General features: G+C 36.4%; 1 protein-coding gene across 6 annotated transcripts in view; it reads left to right on the top strand.

Annotated features, from left to right (window-relative positions):
• The first annotated feature begins 4,934 nt into the window (after positions 1-4,934).
• LOC105042329 (protein ROOT HAIR DEFECTIVE 3 homolog 2) overlaps positions 4,935-18,212 on the top strand; it is a 34,211-nt gene continuing 20,933 nt past the window's right edge. Inside the window, exons 1-13 of one of the 6 annotated variants that reach the window (XM_019849069.2) lie at positions 4,935-5,040; positions 8,687-8,954; positions 11,280-11,346; positions 11,458-11,560; positions 12,869-12,939; positions 13,091-13,154; positions 13,235-13,300; positions 13,422-13,469; positions 13,567-13,629; positions 13,700-13,756; positions 14,020-14,178; positions 14,267-14,335; positions 14,420-14,511. In XM_019849069.2, the coding sequence (XP_019704628.1) occupies positions 8,807-8,954; positions 11,280-11,346; positions 11,458-11,560; positions 12,869-12,939; positions 13,091-13,154; positions 13,235-13,300; positions 13,422-13,469; positions 13,567-13,629; positions 13,700-13,756; positions 14,020-14,178; positions 14,267-14,335; positions 14,420-14,511 (1,007 nt within the window). In that variant the 5' untranslated portion in view covers positions 4,935-5,040; positions 8,687-8,806. Of the gene's footprint in view, positions 5,041-8,314; positions 8,955-11,279; positions 11,347-11,457; positions 11,561-12,868; positions 12,940-13,090; positions 13,155-13,234; positions 13,301-13,421; positions 13,470-13,566; positions 13,630-13,699; positions 13,757-14,019; positions 14,179-14,266; positions 14,336-14,419; positions 14,512-18,212 lie in introns of those variants that run through there. The other 5 variants (XM_073253620.1, XM_073253618.1, XM_073253617.1 and 2 more) reach the window with 5 other exon arrangements.

The following is an 18,212-nucleotide window of genomic DNA, read 5'->3' as shown; positions in this document are numbered from 1 at the left end:
CTCTCCATATTTTTTCTGCTCATTGTTAAATAATCCTCATAGTTGTAAGTTAATTTTTAAATTTTTAAAAATTTAATTCACCCCCCCTCTTGGGTTGCATAGCTGGGCAACATCAGGGAGGCCCAATCTCAAGGTTGATACACTCAAGGTCACTCAAAGATAGGCAAAGTCAAAGCCCCACTTTAGCCCCTCGATATAAAGAAAGACCGAAGGCCAAGGAGGCCCAACCTTAAGGTCGATACATCCGAGCTCACTCAAAAATAAGCAAAGTCAACACTCTAGTTCAGCCACTCGACTTTAAGAAAGACCCAAGGCCAACGAGGCACAACCACAAAGTCAATACACCTGAGCTCACTTGGAAGCAGGTAGAGTTGAAGCACCACTTCGGCCACTCGACAAAGAAAAAGACCAAAGGCTAGAGAGGGCCGACCTTAGGGTCAATATATCTGAGCTTACTCAGAAGTAGGCAGAGCTGAAGCCCTACTTCGACTGCTTGATATAATGAAAGGCCCAAGGCTAGGGAGGCCCAACTTGAGGATCAGTATATAAAACTCGACCGTCTGGGTGAGGGAGATCCTAAAGCCATGTAGGCCCAACTTAGGGAGTAGTATTCCTAAGCCAGTGGAGAAGGATAGAGCTGAAACCCAAATTTTGACCATTCATAATTGGATGAGATTTTAGATTTTCCACATGCGACTCTAGAAGCCTACACTTCCAAACAAATGTTGGAGTGGAAATATTTAAGGATGAAGGATGCCTAGTGCAAGGCATCATCCTGGAACTTACTAGTGCTATCCTATAACCAACTTATCCAAAAAGCTAGATGAAGTCAAATCTTCACCACTCAGCCCAAAGCATAAAATATACAAGAGATGCAGAGAAAGATGAAAGAAAGAGGTAAATAAAATGTTCCATTTCATTTCAAAATTGTTTGTACATAAATTCAGTTGAAGTCGACAACAAAATAAGGGTCCACAGATCTTAAAGAAAAAGAAAAGGAAGAAAATAAAGATCTTCAAGAACCTAAAGATCGATTAGAGCAGCAACATTATCTGCCAGGGCATTGATTGAAGGTTCTCTCCCTACAATGGGCACATTAACCTCTGGCCTTTGAGAAGCACTCACCATGGTTGATGGATTGGCTCCCATGGTTGGCTCCTCAGATGTGGTGGGAAGGTTGGAGATAGGAGAGGCTGCATCCTCATCAATGATGTCAAAGTCGATATCCAAAAAAAATCCCTATAGTGGCACGACAGTCTTCGAAGCCCTATCTATAAGCCTTAGAACAATATGCGACTAGATCCTCCTAACCATGATTCGAGATTAGGTACTCCTTGACTGCCCTTGAGGCCTTCTTCTCGACCTCTAGAAGCTTGTCTTTGACGTTGACAACTTCCAATCTCAAAGCCTCATTCTTTGAGGCTAGGAGGCCCTTCAGCTCGGCAACCTCCCCTCCAGCATCTTCTCCCTCTCATGCTCGAAGAGAAAAACCTAGAGCTTGTCCTTTATGCTTTTGGATCGCTCCATCATCCGGACCAGCTTCTCCTCGAACCTGGTCATCTCCTTGGCTAGCTTCGCGTCCCCCTCATCAGCCATCTTCTCTGCATCTACCAAGATTTTCTGAAGCCTTTTGATGGCATCATCGAAGAAGTTGGTGGTGGATGATCTAAAAAATAAGCAATGATTAGACTAGAGGGTCTGATAATGTAAAAGAAAAATGAAGCAACAAGCTCTTATCTGGAGGAGAGATTCGAATGCTTCACATGCATAGATGGGCATGCTGATACCTTGGTAAGCCTCCCGATCGGCAAGGAGGATCACTCTACACAATAGGCCCTTGACATCCTGAGGCTTGTGGAGCCCTTTAGCATTCAACTTCACACCCCACTTTGGGATGTAAAGCTCAAAGAAAGGTGGGGTAGAAGGACCAGCCCCAAAGGCCTTGGGCCTCAGGCCTCGCCTCTACCTCGGGTAGAGGAAAGAAGTGGAAGATGGAGGAGGGGCCCTTGAGGAGCTTTGGCCCTAGGAGGAAGAAAAGAGAGGGGTGAAATGGATTCACCCTTGGGTCCACATCGATCCCTTCTGGAAGATTATGGCTGCGGCTTGACCCCCTTACTGAGCTCAGCCTAGGACAACCCTTAGAGGGCTCGACCCAGGTCCTCCGTGATGAAGATTTGCCCATTGCTATGACCTTCTTCTTCTTTTGGTGTGCTTTATAGAGAAACTCAGCATTCACCTGCATGGCTGCAATATAAAAAGAAAATGCAATTAGAGAAACGTAAATCGGGAGCTGCTATAAATAATGACGGAAGGTAGCCATAACATGAGGGTCGTGATGACTCAGGCTGGTGTTGGTCAATATCTGCCCCGATAGCGACTCCTATGGAGGAGAAACCTCGTAACCAAATAGAGTCTTCAATCAGCAGTTATCATCATCGAATAATCTAGGGATCAAGTTCATGACCTTACAAGACTGACCCCATGAGATATCAAATCCCCTCGACTGCTCGGTGGAGATGAAAAAGAATATTTCCTTCCATCCATGAATGGAAGAAGGTGCTCCCCGAATCAAAACATGATTCTTTCTTGAGGACACATACCGCCAATCCTTCTCCTGTGGGTGCTTCTTTAAAGTATAGAATGCACATAAGAAGAAGATGGTGGGACGAACTTCACTAAGAAGATAGAAAGATAAAAAAATCAATGATGAATCTCCAGATATTTGGGACCAGGAGGGTCTAAATGATACTATAATGCATGAATATTTGGACAATAAAGGGGTGAAGCACTAGCCTTAACCTTGCCTTCAGTGTCTCTTCATAGAGACCCAACCGACCAGGAGGAGGCTCTGAGATCCCCATCAAGATGAAGGATCTCCAAATATAACTTAGCGGGAATCTAGTATTAGAGGCGAATAGCCTTCAGGTCATTAGGAGAGTGGATCTATGTGACCCATCTTGGCCCGATGAGGGAATTGGACCTAACTTTTGAATAGTCAGAGAAAGATAGAAGGTGCCTATGGTGGATCCTCACGTCCTCACCCCTTAAGATTAGGCGGGAGAGTGACTTACCATGGAGATGGTGGTCTCAGACATTTTCTGATAAAGGACAAGAGGGAAAAGTGGAGCAGAAGGAAAAGACAAAAAAAGAATTAGAATAGGAGAAAATATCAAGAATATCTAACCTAGGGTTTGGAAGGAATGATAGAAGATTCTTTGGAAGCTCATCGGAGAAGATAGGAGAACCACGAAGGACATACAACGAACATTGCTAGGAGATATAGGGTGTCTGACAGGAATCACCAAAGAAGTAGAAGTTTCTTTCCAAAAAATAGTAAGAGGAAAGGAGGGGTTAGACAGTGCATATAAGGCATATAGTGGGCCGAATTAAGTGACGCTTCGTTCAAGCACCCACAACCCTTACACGTGGCGAGAAAATATAGGCCAAGTTCAAAATCTATGGATCGACACAACTAATGAAGGTGATTAGCTCACCATGATCAGTATTAATAATGCTGCTTGCCTACACATTCACTCATTAATAAGAGCGAGAAGTTTACGGGCTTGAAGCAGCATGCCTGTTGCATCTGAAATCATGATGCCTCGAAAGTTTGACTAGCTCATTAATTGCCGTTGCTGGAAAAGATAGTCAGGTTTGATTAATAACCCTTGATCAAGGAGATGACTTAACTCCCTTCCCCCAAGTTGAAGCCAGTCTCGGACTCGAGAGAGAGTGGGGGGGGGGGAGGGGAAGGGGCAAGTGATACGTAATCGGCCTCGGATAGTGATTGAATTAGTTAATGGGATCTGTATAGTTAAGATATATTCCATCCAGTATAGGGATTACACCATTCTAAAACCGCCAGCGAACATCCTATAAGGAGAATCTCCTAAATCTTATGGTAAAGATAGAAGATCATTAGGATCATTGTGCTATCATAGAAATAACAAAATAAGCACTACGCATTGACCTTCCATATACGATTATCGAATGACTAGCTATTATCCCCCAAGAAATGACCATCGACCCTCCACCTATAAAGAGAGAAGGGGAATCTCTCAAGTTTTCGAAATACTCTCCACAGGTTTCATCCCGTTCCTCTCCTTCTTCTGCTCCCAATTCTTGGCTGACTTGACCGTTAGAGGGCCTCCCACTGAATACTCTCCAGCAAGTGGACTTGTTTGTAGGTATCGATCATCATTTTATCTTGAAGATCGATATTTCTCCCTATCCCCAAGTCGATCGTGGTTCGACTGGGAACCTACGGCAACATTGTCAAAAATATTTATTTATTTTTAATTAATATTTTAAATAATTACTTCACCAATGAAGACATGAGGAAATGCTTATACAATTTTTAATTTTTCACTTTATGATTAATCGTGTATTAGATCAACCAGAGTTCAGAGAAATTTATGTTCTTTTCATACCTCAAGTAAGAAGACCTAAAATTTGCTAAGTGACTCACATAAAGAAAATAAAAGGAGATTGATGGGGGAAATAATAAATGAATTTCAACAACGCTGATTGCAATGCAAAAGTCAATGAAAGAATTAATCATGAAAAGAAGGAAAGGAATAACTTGACTCTATCACCCGAATCTCACTAGAAGGAGAGTAGCAAGTTAATTCCTTTAGTTGTAAGCGATACTTGAGTTGCTTCCTTGATGGCAGAAAGATGCTAATACCAACTTCACAATTTACTTGAAAATTCGCGTGTGAGACCTCCCACTCTATGGTCCCTCGACTTCTACGTGTCAGCAAGTTGAACCTCTAACTTGTGGGTCGCTCAACCTTTATGTAGAGGTAAATTGGACCTTTGCCCTATGGCTACTCCAGGTCTATGTGGACCAAATCAAACCTTCCCTCTTCGAGCGGAATTGAAGTGGTATTTATAGATGATGGAAACATCTTTCATGTCAGTACAGGCTTAGGGTCCTCGCATCCTAGGGGGAGACCATCACACCAAGCTCTCCGTAGGATTATAAGGTAGAAGGCAACTGGTAGCCGTAGTAGGGTTGTAGTATCAAATGTGTTGAAGGTGAGCATTTGTAGTTATTTTCATGCTTTTATGGAAGAAGGAGATGGTGGCTATAAGGCTATTACTGGAAATAACTTTCCATAGGTTAACTTAATTTTATAGAAAAGAAACCTCCAGGTGTCCTCCTAGATGAATGACCTTAGTGGTCAACTTTATTTTTCCAAAGTTCACATATTACCAGCAATATTTTCAACCCAAACCTTATTCATTCAATTAATAATTGGCCAATCCATGACTAAATTGGTGGACCAAATTGATTTTACTGTAAATAGTGTCATAGTTTATCATCATACCCATTAATAGTAACTTCTGTTTACTAGTATTGGTAGTCTATACAATAATTCTAGTTTCGTGTGCACCAGTTCTAGCATCATCTACAATATTGGCATATTAAACACCAGTTCTGACACTGTTGTTTACTCAAAGATTTTTCTGGATTTTCTTGGAGATTGTAATATAATATTTAAAATGCTATAGATTTTCTACGAGGAACAAGACAACTTGGATAATTTTAGTTCTACCAATTATGGGTGACTTTACATAGGTAGCAAATGTACAAAAGAAAATCTTAATATGCTTAATATTTTTTCAGGCTAGGCCCTTATTCAGCCTCTACCATTTTTTACCAAGTTTGTTTTGCAAGGCTAACCGAAAACTATTGCCTTAATTTGTAAGCCCTGATCCTAACCCAAGGCTCTAAAACATGAGCCGAATCTTAGCTTTTTCCGAGTTACATCTTTAGGTCATTCAGGCTGACCCATTCTGTTGACATCTCTATTACTAAGAAGCCTTCCATGTGTATGTCATATGCCATATGATAATGCAAATGATGTATTTATCATAGACAAACTATGCAAGTTATTATAGAATGTTCATGCATATGGTTTTTGGACTGTTGATTCTTTTCTTAGGGGTGCAAATCTATGTATCCTTATTTCTTGCACCTTTATATTGAAATATCGAATCTAAATTAGTTGTTCACAACTCTTTGAAAATTTCATCTACAATTTCAAGCGCATCTAGTTAGCGGGGGATTTTATAACAATTTTCTCTTGGATTGATGGTATCTATTTCTATGCTTGCTCTATTTATTGTCTGGACAATCAACAAGCTTACTGATCGGCTTCTATGGGTGTAATTAGTGACTATAACTATATTGGATATATCATGTAACTCTTCTCTCTTTGCTTTTTTAACTTGCTGCTGCTGTAATTTTTACATATCAATTTTTTGCCTTTCACTCAATCAATAAAGAAATCAACTAATAGATAACAACGACATCCTAAAAGCTTACTCTTGAATATAAAGCCATGATAACAATGAAGAGAAAGGAGAAAACAGAAAGGACAGCGATTTTAAAACAAAAAAGTACAAATCTTGATGTTATTTATGCCTCAGGGTCTAGAGCTAGGACCTTTTTCCTCTAAAGGCATCAAGCCTTTATCTCCATGAAGTACCGAAAAATACAATATTTTGTCTTGGATGTAAATCTTTCCTACCAACATCCGTGGTTAAGTGTTTATCAAATTTTCCTAGAAAAGAAAACTATTCATTAGTTGTCATATAATTATGTGAAAATGCCTATAAAATGCCTGTAATAGTTATTAATTAGAGGGTATATATATCTTTGAAGTGCTTTCTTCATCACTTATTAGGTGTTCATAACCATTTAGGAGAGTTGGTCTACATCTATATCAGTAAGTCCCCTAATATCCAAACTCTCCAACAGTTTGTAGATGACTAATATTGTTCTCGTGAATATTGTCACTTCTTTTATAATGGTTATGCATTTCTTTTCGTGTCATTGGTATTTGGTCCATTAATATTTTGTTTGTGGAGTTGTATCGTCTCATGGCTAAACCATTGAATAATTTGAGCTTTGTTATTAACAGAGTAACTTTAGCAATACCCTTTATGCACAAGTTTGATTTTATTAAAATCTTACTCTTGAGTTTCTTCATTTTACTATGGATTTTCTGGAGCGTACTCCTACATTAATATTTTACTCTTTGCAAAATATATAGTTTACAGCCTGTCTTGACTATAGATTATTGTTTGGATTTCCACATGTAAGCATACACATGATAACTAGTAATATATATCTCAAGGTGAAACTATTTTTATTTTATTGATATTGAGGTAGCAACACATCTTGAATCATGTCAATCAAGTTGGAATTAGGGTAATATGGCAAACATAGCACAAAGCAATTAAATTAATAGTTACTAATGAACTGGAATGTGTTTTCCATGGTTAGTTCAATAAAGGATCAATTTGTGTTCATTTTATTAATTTATTTTTATTAAGAAAGAATGTTATTAAGCTTTATATATATATATATATATATATATATATATATATATATATATATATATTATTGACTTATTATCTTACACTTTTGGATCACTTGGTAACTTAATGTTGTATAAGAGCTCTATGTGCCGGAGGTCATTAACTTTTACTGTTGCCACCGCTAGCAATGGCTAATTTTTAACAGGGAAATCCAATTTGTTTAGGGTTATTATAATAATATTTGTTTAAATCTTTAGTAGAGATTTGATTAGGGTTATTTTTGGAATTGTAAGATTGAGAAATTATTTTTACATATGTTAATTAATTTAATAAATTAGTTTAATTTAATAAATAAATTTAAATTTGTTATTCTAATTTAATAAATGCATTTAAAATTTTAGTGAAAGGCTAAATGATTGTGGTATTTAAATCTAATTAAATTTAAAATTTTAAAAAAGATAATTTCCTAATTATTAATTTAAACCACATAAAGTGGCTAAAACTCCTAATCTTATATTTTCAAAAATAGCCCTATAACCCTAACTTCAAAAATAAGCATAATCAGATCAGTCCATTTTAAAAACTAAAATATTTTAATAACAGTTCTCATCAAATTTCTTTCTTGATAGATATAAATTATGCTAGACTTCTATAGAAGAGACATTCATATCTAAAAATTTGAGGATAAGAAAAGGAGGTTTAAAGATAGCATTTAAGAGCTCCCTTATGCTAACTTTTGAAGTATCTTGCAAGAAAAGAATTTGAGAACTTTTGAAAAAGGATGTCTTAGTGTATTTGGACCCTTGGAATTTTCAAAAGGAAACTCACTCATGCTAACTTTTGAAACATGGGAGAACACCCAATTTGGTAAGAAAAGAATCTAAAAATTAAAAAAAAAAAAAGAAAACATCTAAAGTGACGACTCTAAGAACCATCAAGAGGGAAGTACAAGAGATACTTTGAAACCAAGAGAAGAAATTGTAATCTAACGTATTAGAAAAAATAAAGTTGATAATAAATTAATTAGTTTTCAATCATTTTAGAATCCATATTTTAATTAAATTATTTTACATCTATAAATTTTAACATCCATGTGCATTATTACAACTAGTAGAAAAAAAAATAATATGAAAGAAAATATTTATTTATATCAAAGCTTTTTTAGAATAGTGAAATTGTGGAACCGGTGTACTAAGAAATATGGATAAACTGATGCCCAACCCACTATGTTTCATCCGAAATCTCGATTCTCCGCATCCCAATCTTTTTCAAAATTTTCCCGCATCCCATGTCGGTGTCGGCTTGATATGGTGATCATAAAAACACTGGCCTTCCAAATGTCGTCATTGCGCAGAGACGGAGAAAAGAAGACTCCTTCTGGACTCTCCGGACACCGAAGCTCTCGCCCTCCGACTTCGATTCGCACTCTCCCCTCGAGCTCCCGTCGCACTCTGATCGCCTCTTTGTATCGGAGATGGGGGACGAGTGCTATACGACGCAGCTGATCGACCGTGACGGGGTGTTCAACGTGGAAGGCCTGGAGCAGTTCGTCAAGGCTGTGCGGCTCGCCGAGTTGGGCCTCTCCTACGCCGTCGTCTCCATCATGGGTCCACAGAGCAGCGGTGAGCCAGTCATTTCACTCCTTTTGGATTCATTCATCTCATTGACGTTACCGTGCTGGTTTTCTCCCTAATTTTTTTTCCTCCGCCATGGATTCTTTGTTCAAATGTAAAGTAATGCATTAAATTTGACTAAAAATTGTCTCTTTTGTGGTAAAAGTTGCGAGCAGTCTCTGTTTTTCCAAATTCCCATAAGGTTCGGTGGTCTGTTTTAGCTTCATGATGCTTTGTTTACTAAAAAGCACCGGAGAGGAAAGGAAATGAGAAACTGTGATCATTATTATGATAAGATAAAAATGCTTTTGTTGTCCATAACTTCCTTCAAGATGAGTTACAGGTGAAGTTAATGTCCGTTTGAGTGATTGGAATCAATATCATCTGGTTAACGTGATTCTCATCTTTATAGCTTGTGAAGGTAGACGCTATTGATATTGTAACATTTTGATAATTTTAACGGAATGGATTTAAAGGTAATATGCTATACAAAACATATTTGCTATTTCTTAATCTTTGACTAGGTAGTTGAAGTAATTCAACAAAATGGATGCTTGACAACCTTGCTCTTGTGTTACTTGAGAAGATATATTATAACTCATCAACTCGTATCTTGTCTCACTTCATCATAACATGTAGAAGATGGAAATATATGACTTATTTATTGCTACTTTTTTTTTAAAAAAAAATTTCATATTTCTAAGATGAATTCCAACTAGTTTACTAGCACTAGTAAGGATGGACCAGGTAACCAGCTCTTGAGGGAGAAACAAGAAAACAGGGCGTTATTTTAACCTTCAAGTTAAACATGATGACATGTTCTCTTCAACTTGAAGGGAACAATCCATTTATGGATATCTTGATGAATCTTACCTAGATGGATTAACAATATTGAATGCTTCTACTTTTTAAAATGTTATGGTCAGTCAAGAGTAGCTTATTTTAGTAGTTAGAGCAAATTTTTGCGAGTGTCTAAAGCAAAAAGATGAAAAAGAGAATAGGTAAATGTGATATATCCCTTGAGTGCCCCTAATATTAAGATATCTTAGCTTAGGGCAACGATCTAATGACTTCATCCCAAAAGACCAAATTGTCCCAACCAGCAATAAATTCACAAAGCCAAAATTCCCTAGCCTTGATGTATCCTAAAGAACTCCATTTTGTTGTATTCCTTATGAATCCAATTTTTTTTCTCACTCCATATTATCACTAAACAACAAAGGCAGCTAAAGCTTTTCTCTTCTCCTTGTTTAACTTAGCCCCAATGCATTATTATCATATCTTGCAACTTTTGCTCTCATCCTGCATATTCAATCTTTTTTCAATATGGTACCTATCATTTGTATTTGAGACCTTGCTTTGCAAGATCTATGCCCTACGGTTCAACTCAAAATGATAACATTGATCAATGTTGTTTGAGAAGAAGTAGATCTTGATATTATTTCTTTTGGTACTATGAATCCAATAGTATATCATCAATAATGTCAAATATTTTAAGAGTATATTATTTTAATAGTAGATTATAAATAATTTCAAATATTTGCTTTAGATGTTCCAAAGATGTTCTTATTTTTTTTGGCTAATTCTTCATCTGATTTTCCTGACCTTTTCTTGACTCAATGGAAGAACATAGTCTGAAATGTTAGTTACCTGTTGGATCTTTTCTATAATTATTTTAGGATCATATTGCATCTATTTCTTTATATGAGCTTATTTGTGTTGGATTCTGACGATACTTGGTCGCTTTCCTGAATCTTTTTGTATTCTGAGCTTTCCCACTGCCTGGCTCTACTAGCATCCTTGTTGTTATCATGGATTGGAGCTTACTTTTTTATACAAGTTTTTTTTACCATCCTATAAGACATATCACCTATGTGAAATTATGAACTGCTATCCCTATATGTTGTGTTTGCTGATTTGTTGGATCTTGAACATCTGTAAGTTTTTCTTCAATATATTCCCTTCTTGTTTTTCATGGTCAGTAAGCTGGGCCTTATCTGTCTTAAAGTCACAAAATCCTTGTCTAAGTTTTACCTAAATCACAAGGATAAATGTGTTGGTAGATTTCTTTGTCTGAATATTTTAAGCAAGATTATCATATTAATTCACATGATTGGACTGACAACAATATTCTCTCTCTCTCTAATTTTCCATTAACTCTTTATATGTTTTGCTGACTGGAATTTTTTTGTTAGTTATATAACAAACCATGTCCGCACATATCAGTACCTGGGTGTCCTAGTCTGATTTGTAGTTGCTCTCATGTGTTCGTCAAGCTTTAACATTTCATTTAATTATTTACATATTTGACTGGTTGCGTTGAATATTGCTCAGGAAAAAGTACCCTTCTTAATCATCTTTTTGGAACAAACTTTAAGGAAATGGATGCATTTAAAGGAAGGTAAAACTTTTGCATCATTTTCCTATAGTTCTTTGGCTCTTAGTGTCGTTCTAAATTGGGACCTGTATGAGATATATAGGTGACACTGCCATAATTTTCCCTCCCTATCAGGGATCAAATTACCAAAGGTATTTGGATAGCAAAGGGTGTTGGCATTGAGCCTTTCACAATTGTCATGGATACTGAGGGAACTGATGCAAGGGAAAGAGGAGAGGTGAATCCCTTATTTTTCCTAAATGTGCAGGACATGTGATATATGCTCTTTCTTGATTCTGTTCTTTGAGGCAGATTTCATGGCAATGTTTTAATTAGTGGTTTTGATGAGACTAGCAGGTTAGATGGACATGGGAATGGTAACAAATCAAAGACCCTTTTCCATGTTGATAGTATTTGCTTTTGTACTTACTGAAGCCAAAAAAAAAAAAAAAAATAAGGTATAATAAGATAGCATGAACCCATTATTTTCCCCCATGTTAAGACTAAAAGAATCCAATTTCCATTAAAAGCTACAACTTTACTGCTGTTTAATATTTAAGAATCTAGCTCAAGTAATTGCATGCAAAAGATGAAAATTACTTGCTTTTTAATTACTCACAAGTCGAGCATCAATGTATGTGCAATTTCATGTCAAGTACCTAATAATTGATTGGGGAGTTTTAAGTCACAGTTTTCTGTCAATTCCCACAATTATTTAGTTGGATGTCCTAGAATATGATTGCTTTCAGGATACTGTCTTGTTGATGATTTTAAGATATTATAGATGCACTTTTTTTGTCTAAATTTTGTGTGGAAGTTTTATGCACATTAATATAATGCTTGTTCTTTTTTAGGCATTATTGTTGGCCAAAAATACAAACTTCCTCTATTTTTTTGTTCGTGTAGAATTTGTAGTCCTTGATTTTGTTTCATCATCATCACTACACCATCATCATTGTCTTCTTTGTTGTCCCTATTAGGAATTTAGCACGTATATCGCTGAAAGAAGCAGCACTGCATGTTACACCTCTTTGAAGTTCTAAAACCTGAATATATGCCCCTTGAAATTATAAAAGTTGCATATGTGCTCCTGTGGTTAGATGACATCTCTAAAAGAAGCAAGGTTACCATATTATTTTGCCATTTCTTTCAATTAATGAGTGTTTGCATAAACACTCTTTGAAGAGTGCTTATATGCTTATTTTCCCCTAAAAAAATAAAACTACTTACATATAATTAGCAATGAAATTCAGATATCATAGCAATGAATTTCAGATATTATGTAATTAAGGAAAAATGGTTAATGAAGGATAACTTTTCAACCCAAGCAAAATAAGGATTGAATGTTGGAACGGATATGAAATTATAGGGACAGAATACACGCAAATTTCAGACTTTCAGAGGGTTATGTACATACTTTTTACTTTTTGAAGGGTAAATACAAAAGGCGGTCTTGGCGTATATATGCAAAAATACCTTGTTATATTTTTTCCGACACTCATGTCTTCTTGATAACTCAGAAATACATTTGTGTTCTTATTTTCAGGATAATACTGCATTTGAGAAGCAAAGTGCCCTCTTTGCATTGGCAATTTCTGACATTGTATTGATAAATATGTAAGTTGATTACTTAATGTTTGTTTTCCATTTTTTGTGTTAGTTCCTCCTTTCCTCCACTATGCAAAACATGCTGTTGCAATATGGGAGTTTTGGTTCTTGACATAGCATTCCAGTGCTTATCATTGACAGATACATCCGACTCATGCAGGTGGTGCCATGATATTGGCCGTGAGCATGCTGCTAACAGGCCTCTTCTGAAAACTGTCTTTCAGGTAATTTTCTTTAGTTTGTGTCCAATATAAATTACAATTTGCTATGCCTACATGGGACAGTCTGGTGAACTCTTCTGCAGGTTATGATGCGTTTATTTAGTCCTCGAAAGACAAAATTGCTGTTTGTTATTCGTGACCAAACAAAGGTTTGCATTTTTTAGATAATCAATTTTATTTGAAATATCTATTGTCCCACTCCTTATTAATATTAGCATGTATCAAGTGCATCTCAGTTTTTCTTCCTTCTTGGTGTTCATTGTCTTGTAGACTCCAATGGAACTTTTAAAACCTGTACTAATGGAGGATATTCAAAAGGTGCAATCGTATGCTTACACTTAAGCAATAAGTATGTGTGTATTCTTTCATTTTCTAAATTTTGCTTTATAATGATTTGATGGTTATCGTTTTCCAGATTTGGGATACTGTTTATAAGCCCCAGGCTCACAGACAAACTGCACTCAGTGAATTTTTTAGTGTGAGTGATCTGATGTACCTTGGAAAGTTTTTGGCATAACTGTCCTAATAATTATGTTTTTGACATAAAGGTGGAGGTCACAGCTTTGTCCAGTTATGAAGAGAAGGAAGAACAATTCAAAGCGCAGGTAGGGCTAGCAACTAGCAAATAAAGTGATAATTTTGTGTTAATCATTTAGAGAAATTTTTTATCTTATATACAGCATAGGCATATATGTAGACACTTGCAGTTGTATTTAATCAAATTTTTGTATATATGGGTCCTACCACAATGTTTGCATTGCCAACAATGGTTCTTAGCGCCCTTACTCCCTTTCCGGCCCTTTCCTCAAATAATTTTCTCAGCAATTAAAACTCTAATTTCATGGATTTCATATAATTTCTTCTGCAGGTTGCACTACTAAGGCGGCGGTTTTTTCATTCAATTGCACCAGGAGGTCTTGCAGGAGATAGACGAGGTGTCATTCCAGCATCAGGATTTTCTTTTAGTGCACAGCAGATTTGGAAATCCATACGAGAAAACAAGGACCTTGACCTTCCTGCTCACAGGGTACATATTATGAATACCACTTGCTAAGTTGTTGAATAGACTCTGATTTATCTTCTTGCACTATTATTCTTTTTATTATAATTTTTAGGTAATGGTTGCTACTATTCGGTGTGAACAAATTGCAAATGAAAAGCTCAGTCATTTGGCTTGTGACAAGGTAAGCATGCATGTATAGTTCTTTGGTTCTTTTCGGTTCCTGAGGAAATCTGCAGAATTAGATGGTTGTTGGAATGCATTTCAGGATTGGTTAGAGTTGGAGGCGGCTGTGCAATCTGGTCCAGTATCAGGTTTTGGGAGGAAGCTTGGCTCCATTATTGATGCTTATCTATCAGAGTGAGCATCTAACTAATTCTTTTTAAATAATATAATTATAGGAAATGATATGCTGAGCTATAAGCTGACCTCCAACAAACCTTCATATCCTTTTGCTTGATGTCATAGAAATTGTCAGTGAAATTGTTTGTCACTTGCTTGGTCTTTGTAACCATGCTCAATTTAACATTTTGTCAAGTTTTGAAATAGTGTAACCTGTATAACAGTTCATAAACATACTTATGCACTCCCTGAACTGATTTACTTATGCACTCCTTGAGCTGATTTATCTTAATATGCTAACCTAGTCTGAAAGCCTCATGTTTGATTTAGTAGTTTTAGAGTTCTCAGATTCAAGGTTTTAAATCTTGTAGGATAGAGATGTCCCAGTTTTCCTATGGAATTGGATGTCCTATTGTCTCGTTCTATCCCGATAGCAGTTCGATCATGTGACCTGATAGATATCCTCCATCTCTCTCTCCTAATTCTTTTCTTTTTTTCTTCTACCTTCCTTTCTTTCCTTTTCTTTTTCTTTCTTTCCTTCTGTCTTCATTTCTTTCTTTTTTTTTCTTTCATTTTTCTTCTTCTTCTTTTCTTTCACTTTTTTATTTTCTTCATCTTTCCTTCCTTTCTTTCCTCTTTCTTCTTCTCTCCCTGTGTGGATGAGTTTTGGAGTCCCGATTTTATGCCTGTCCCATTTTCTTACAGGAATGGAACAGGACGGTCGGGATGTCTCCTGTCCTGTCGGAATGTAAAACCTTACTCAGATTATCTTTTTAATACACCAATGTCATGGGCCTTGAGATTTGCAAAAGTGTCCTATATCATCAATATTTAGTTTCTGTTCTTTTTACATGGCATATTAATTTTGATGGGATGAATTAGTTACTTGGATGTCAGCTTGCTAGATGGAGAAATGCCCATTGGCTCTAAGCTATTTTAGGATTTTTCTCAAGTTTCTATGTTCACTATTCTTTCACTTTGATGATCGTTTGATCCATCAAATCATTGTCATATGTAAAATACCTTTAAGGATTTGATAATTAATTATCGTTTTATATGATGGCATGACTTGAAAAATCATATTTTTCAGATTTCTAAAATGTTTTCTCTTTTTTCCATTTAATATGACACATTTCCACATTACCACAGTTTTAACATTATCTTAAAAATACATGTTTTTCTATTTGTTTGGTGTGGTTGATATTTCATTGAAGAAATGGTCTAATGCATAGATATTTCTCTGAATTTGGTGGTGACAATAGAAATTGCGAATTACTTTTAAAGTAAAGAACATAGCTAATTAACTCTCATCTATTGCAAGCACTTGGTGTCTGTTATTTACATAAAGATTAGATTTTATTTTGGACAATTTGGAGAAAATAAATAGACAGGAGAGAGAGTTTTGATATAGTCAAAAATCAAGAGGAAGGAGATAACTACAAACAATCTCATATTATAAAGATCAGAAGGAGGTGGGAGGTTAAACAACTTGCTTGCATATATGGGCCTTAACCCCTCATATGTAGGTAATAATGATTTTGAACACTAAGAAACTTTGATATAGTTTAAATCATATATTTGAAAATAAGTATTCCAAATAATTGATGTTGATTTATGTTAACCCTAGAATCTTTAATGTTAATGCATGTTAACCATATATTTTTGAAGAAAGCAATCTAGTCACATAAATACTATGATAACTTGGTCTATGTAAGCCCTTTTGATGCTGCTAAGACTTCGCAAAGATATTTTCCACTATCCTAAGATCAAGTCATATATTATAAACCTGAAAATGCTGGATCTCAATTTTTTGGCTCAGAATTGTAAACATTATTTAAAAAAGGGGAATTTGCTATTCCTAAGATCCATTTAAAAATCTGATCAAATATGGTTAGGTATCTCATCAAGGAGCACCTTGAGTTATGGAAAATTGATTTACCTAGAATTATATCTCATAGATTGAGTATTCATCAACCATGAGAACGAGAATTTTCTTTTTGTTTTCTTCTAGTACTCTTGTTGTAGGGTAGCCAAGATTTAACACTTCTTATCTCTTCAATTTCCTCTATGTTACTATATTTCTCTTTAGGAGCTTATATAAATTCAATTTCTTATGGAGACTTGCTAGAGCAGCATATTTCATAAGTCCTAAAGAGATTATTTCCTGGCGCAATGGTCAGGAATATTACAATGAAATTGATTTTTGGTTCCATTTGATGTTTGCCGAACTGATATTGGAGGTTGTCGCGGTTAGCGAATAGTTTGGCATGGTGCTGGTATGTACCATGCTAACTTAATGCATTATTGGAACTAGATTAGAAGGGGGGAGAGGGAGAGGGAGAGGGAGAGGGAGAGGGAGAGAGTGGGGACTTATTTGGCTTGGAGGTGTTATCTGGAGGAGGGTAAAAGATGGAGATGGTGGAAGCAGCTGAGGAGGATCTTCATCACAACTAGAGGAGGAGGTGGTGGTGGCATTCTTGCACTGATCCAAAAACCCTAACCTTAGTTGTGGTCATCATCATATCAGTGTTGACGTGATCACAGCTGGTTTGGCAAATCGGAAGAGAGGGAACCAAAAAGAGAAAGATTGAGAGAGAGGGGAGAGTGGGGAGAGGGGAGAAGGATTGAGAGAGTGAGAGACAACTCGAGAGAGATCACAATAGAGGAGAGGAAAGGTGACTCTCTTTTTATTTAAATTGGGTTGATTCAGTTTGGGATCAGATCAACCAGCCGAACTATCTCGGTTACCAGCCGCTACAATTCAGTATGCCCCCAACCACTTGGTTCGGGACGATGTGGCGGTCTTTGAACTTCCACACTCTTTTCTTTGATAACAAGGTCAAATTTGCACCTAAAAAGATTGACTTCCTTATGGAATGATAAGGAACATTATAATGGAGCTGATCTTTGATTCCAGTTTCTTTGATAACAACATCATTGTTAACTAACCAATGTATCAAAAAGCTTAAGTTGTCAAGAAAAGGTTCAATAATGTGTGTCAGGCTTAACATCATAATTTGCATGTCCTCAAGAGTCAAGACTCAAGACCCTATCTTTTGATTTAAAATCACCACCAATAAGTGGATGGATAAGCTACCTGAGATTTGCCTTGTAAAGATCTTGCATACCTGACCATTTAAAGAAGTTCTATTATTTATTTTAATAGTTGAGATTGTTATTTATATGTGATTGATTTGTTGCTGCTTCCTTGACTGGGCTTTGTTTCTGTATATGAGACGCTTTTCATGGAGACTAGTGAGTCATGATTTGGTCATTGAATGCATCCTTGATATCTCTCTCAAATAGGGGATGATTGGTCTCTCTCCAAGTGTTGGATGATCGGCCTCCCTCCAAGTATGGAATTGAGTGTAGCAAAGATGTGGTTCATAGGAATCACCTTTGTCTCTGTTGTTTGCTGAAACAAGTAGATGACAGTTCACACTATGAACTACAGCAGTAGCCAATATCTCAGTGGAAGGATGCAGTCAGATAAGATCTGATGTAGGTTATCAAAGATGTGGCCTCCTGTGTGCTGACTGCTAGTTGTGGGCCATTGAGGGTGAGATAACATAAGTAATTCACTTTTTGATACACATGATCAACTTATAATACATGTGGGAGTGCAATATTATCATACTTGTTTCTTCATGAAAATCTTGTGCTTCTTAGAGTGAAGAGAGTTCTATGACAGAAAGATCTGATATGGAAGTTTTTTAGAT

The sequence above is a fragment of the Elaeis guineensis genome, chromosome 3, assembly GCF_000442705.2.
Source record: "Elaeis guineensis isolate ETL-2024a chromosome 3, EG11, whole genome shotgun sequence".
Classification (NCBI taxonomy): Eukaryota; Viridiplantae; Streptophyta; class Magnoliopsida; order Arecales; family Arecaceae; genus Elaeis; species Elaeis guineensis.
Note: the sequence above shows the minus strand (reverse complement) of the source record. Positions and strands in the feature narration are given on the sequence as shown.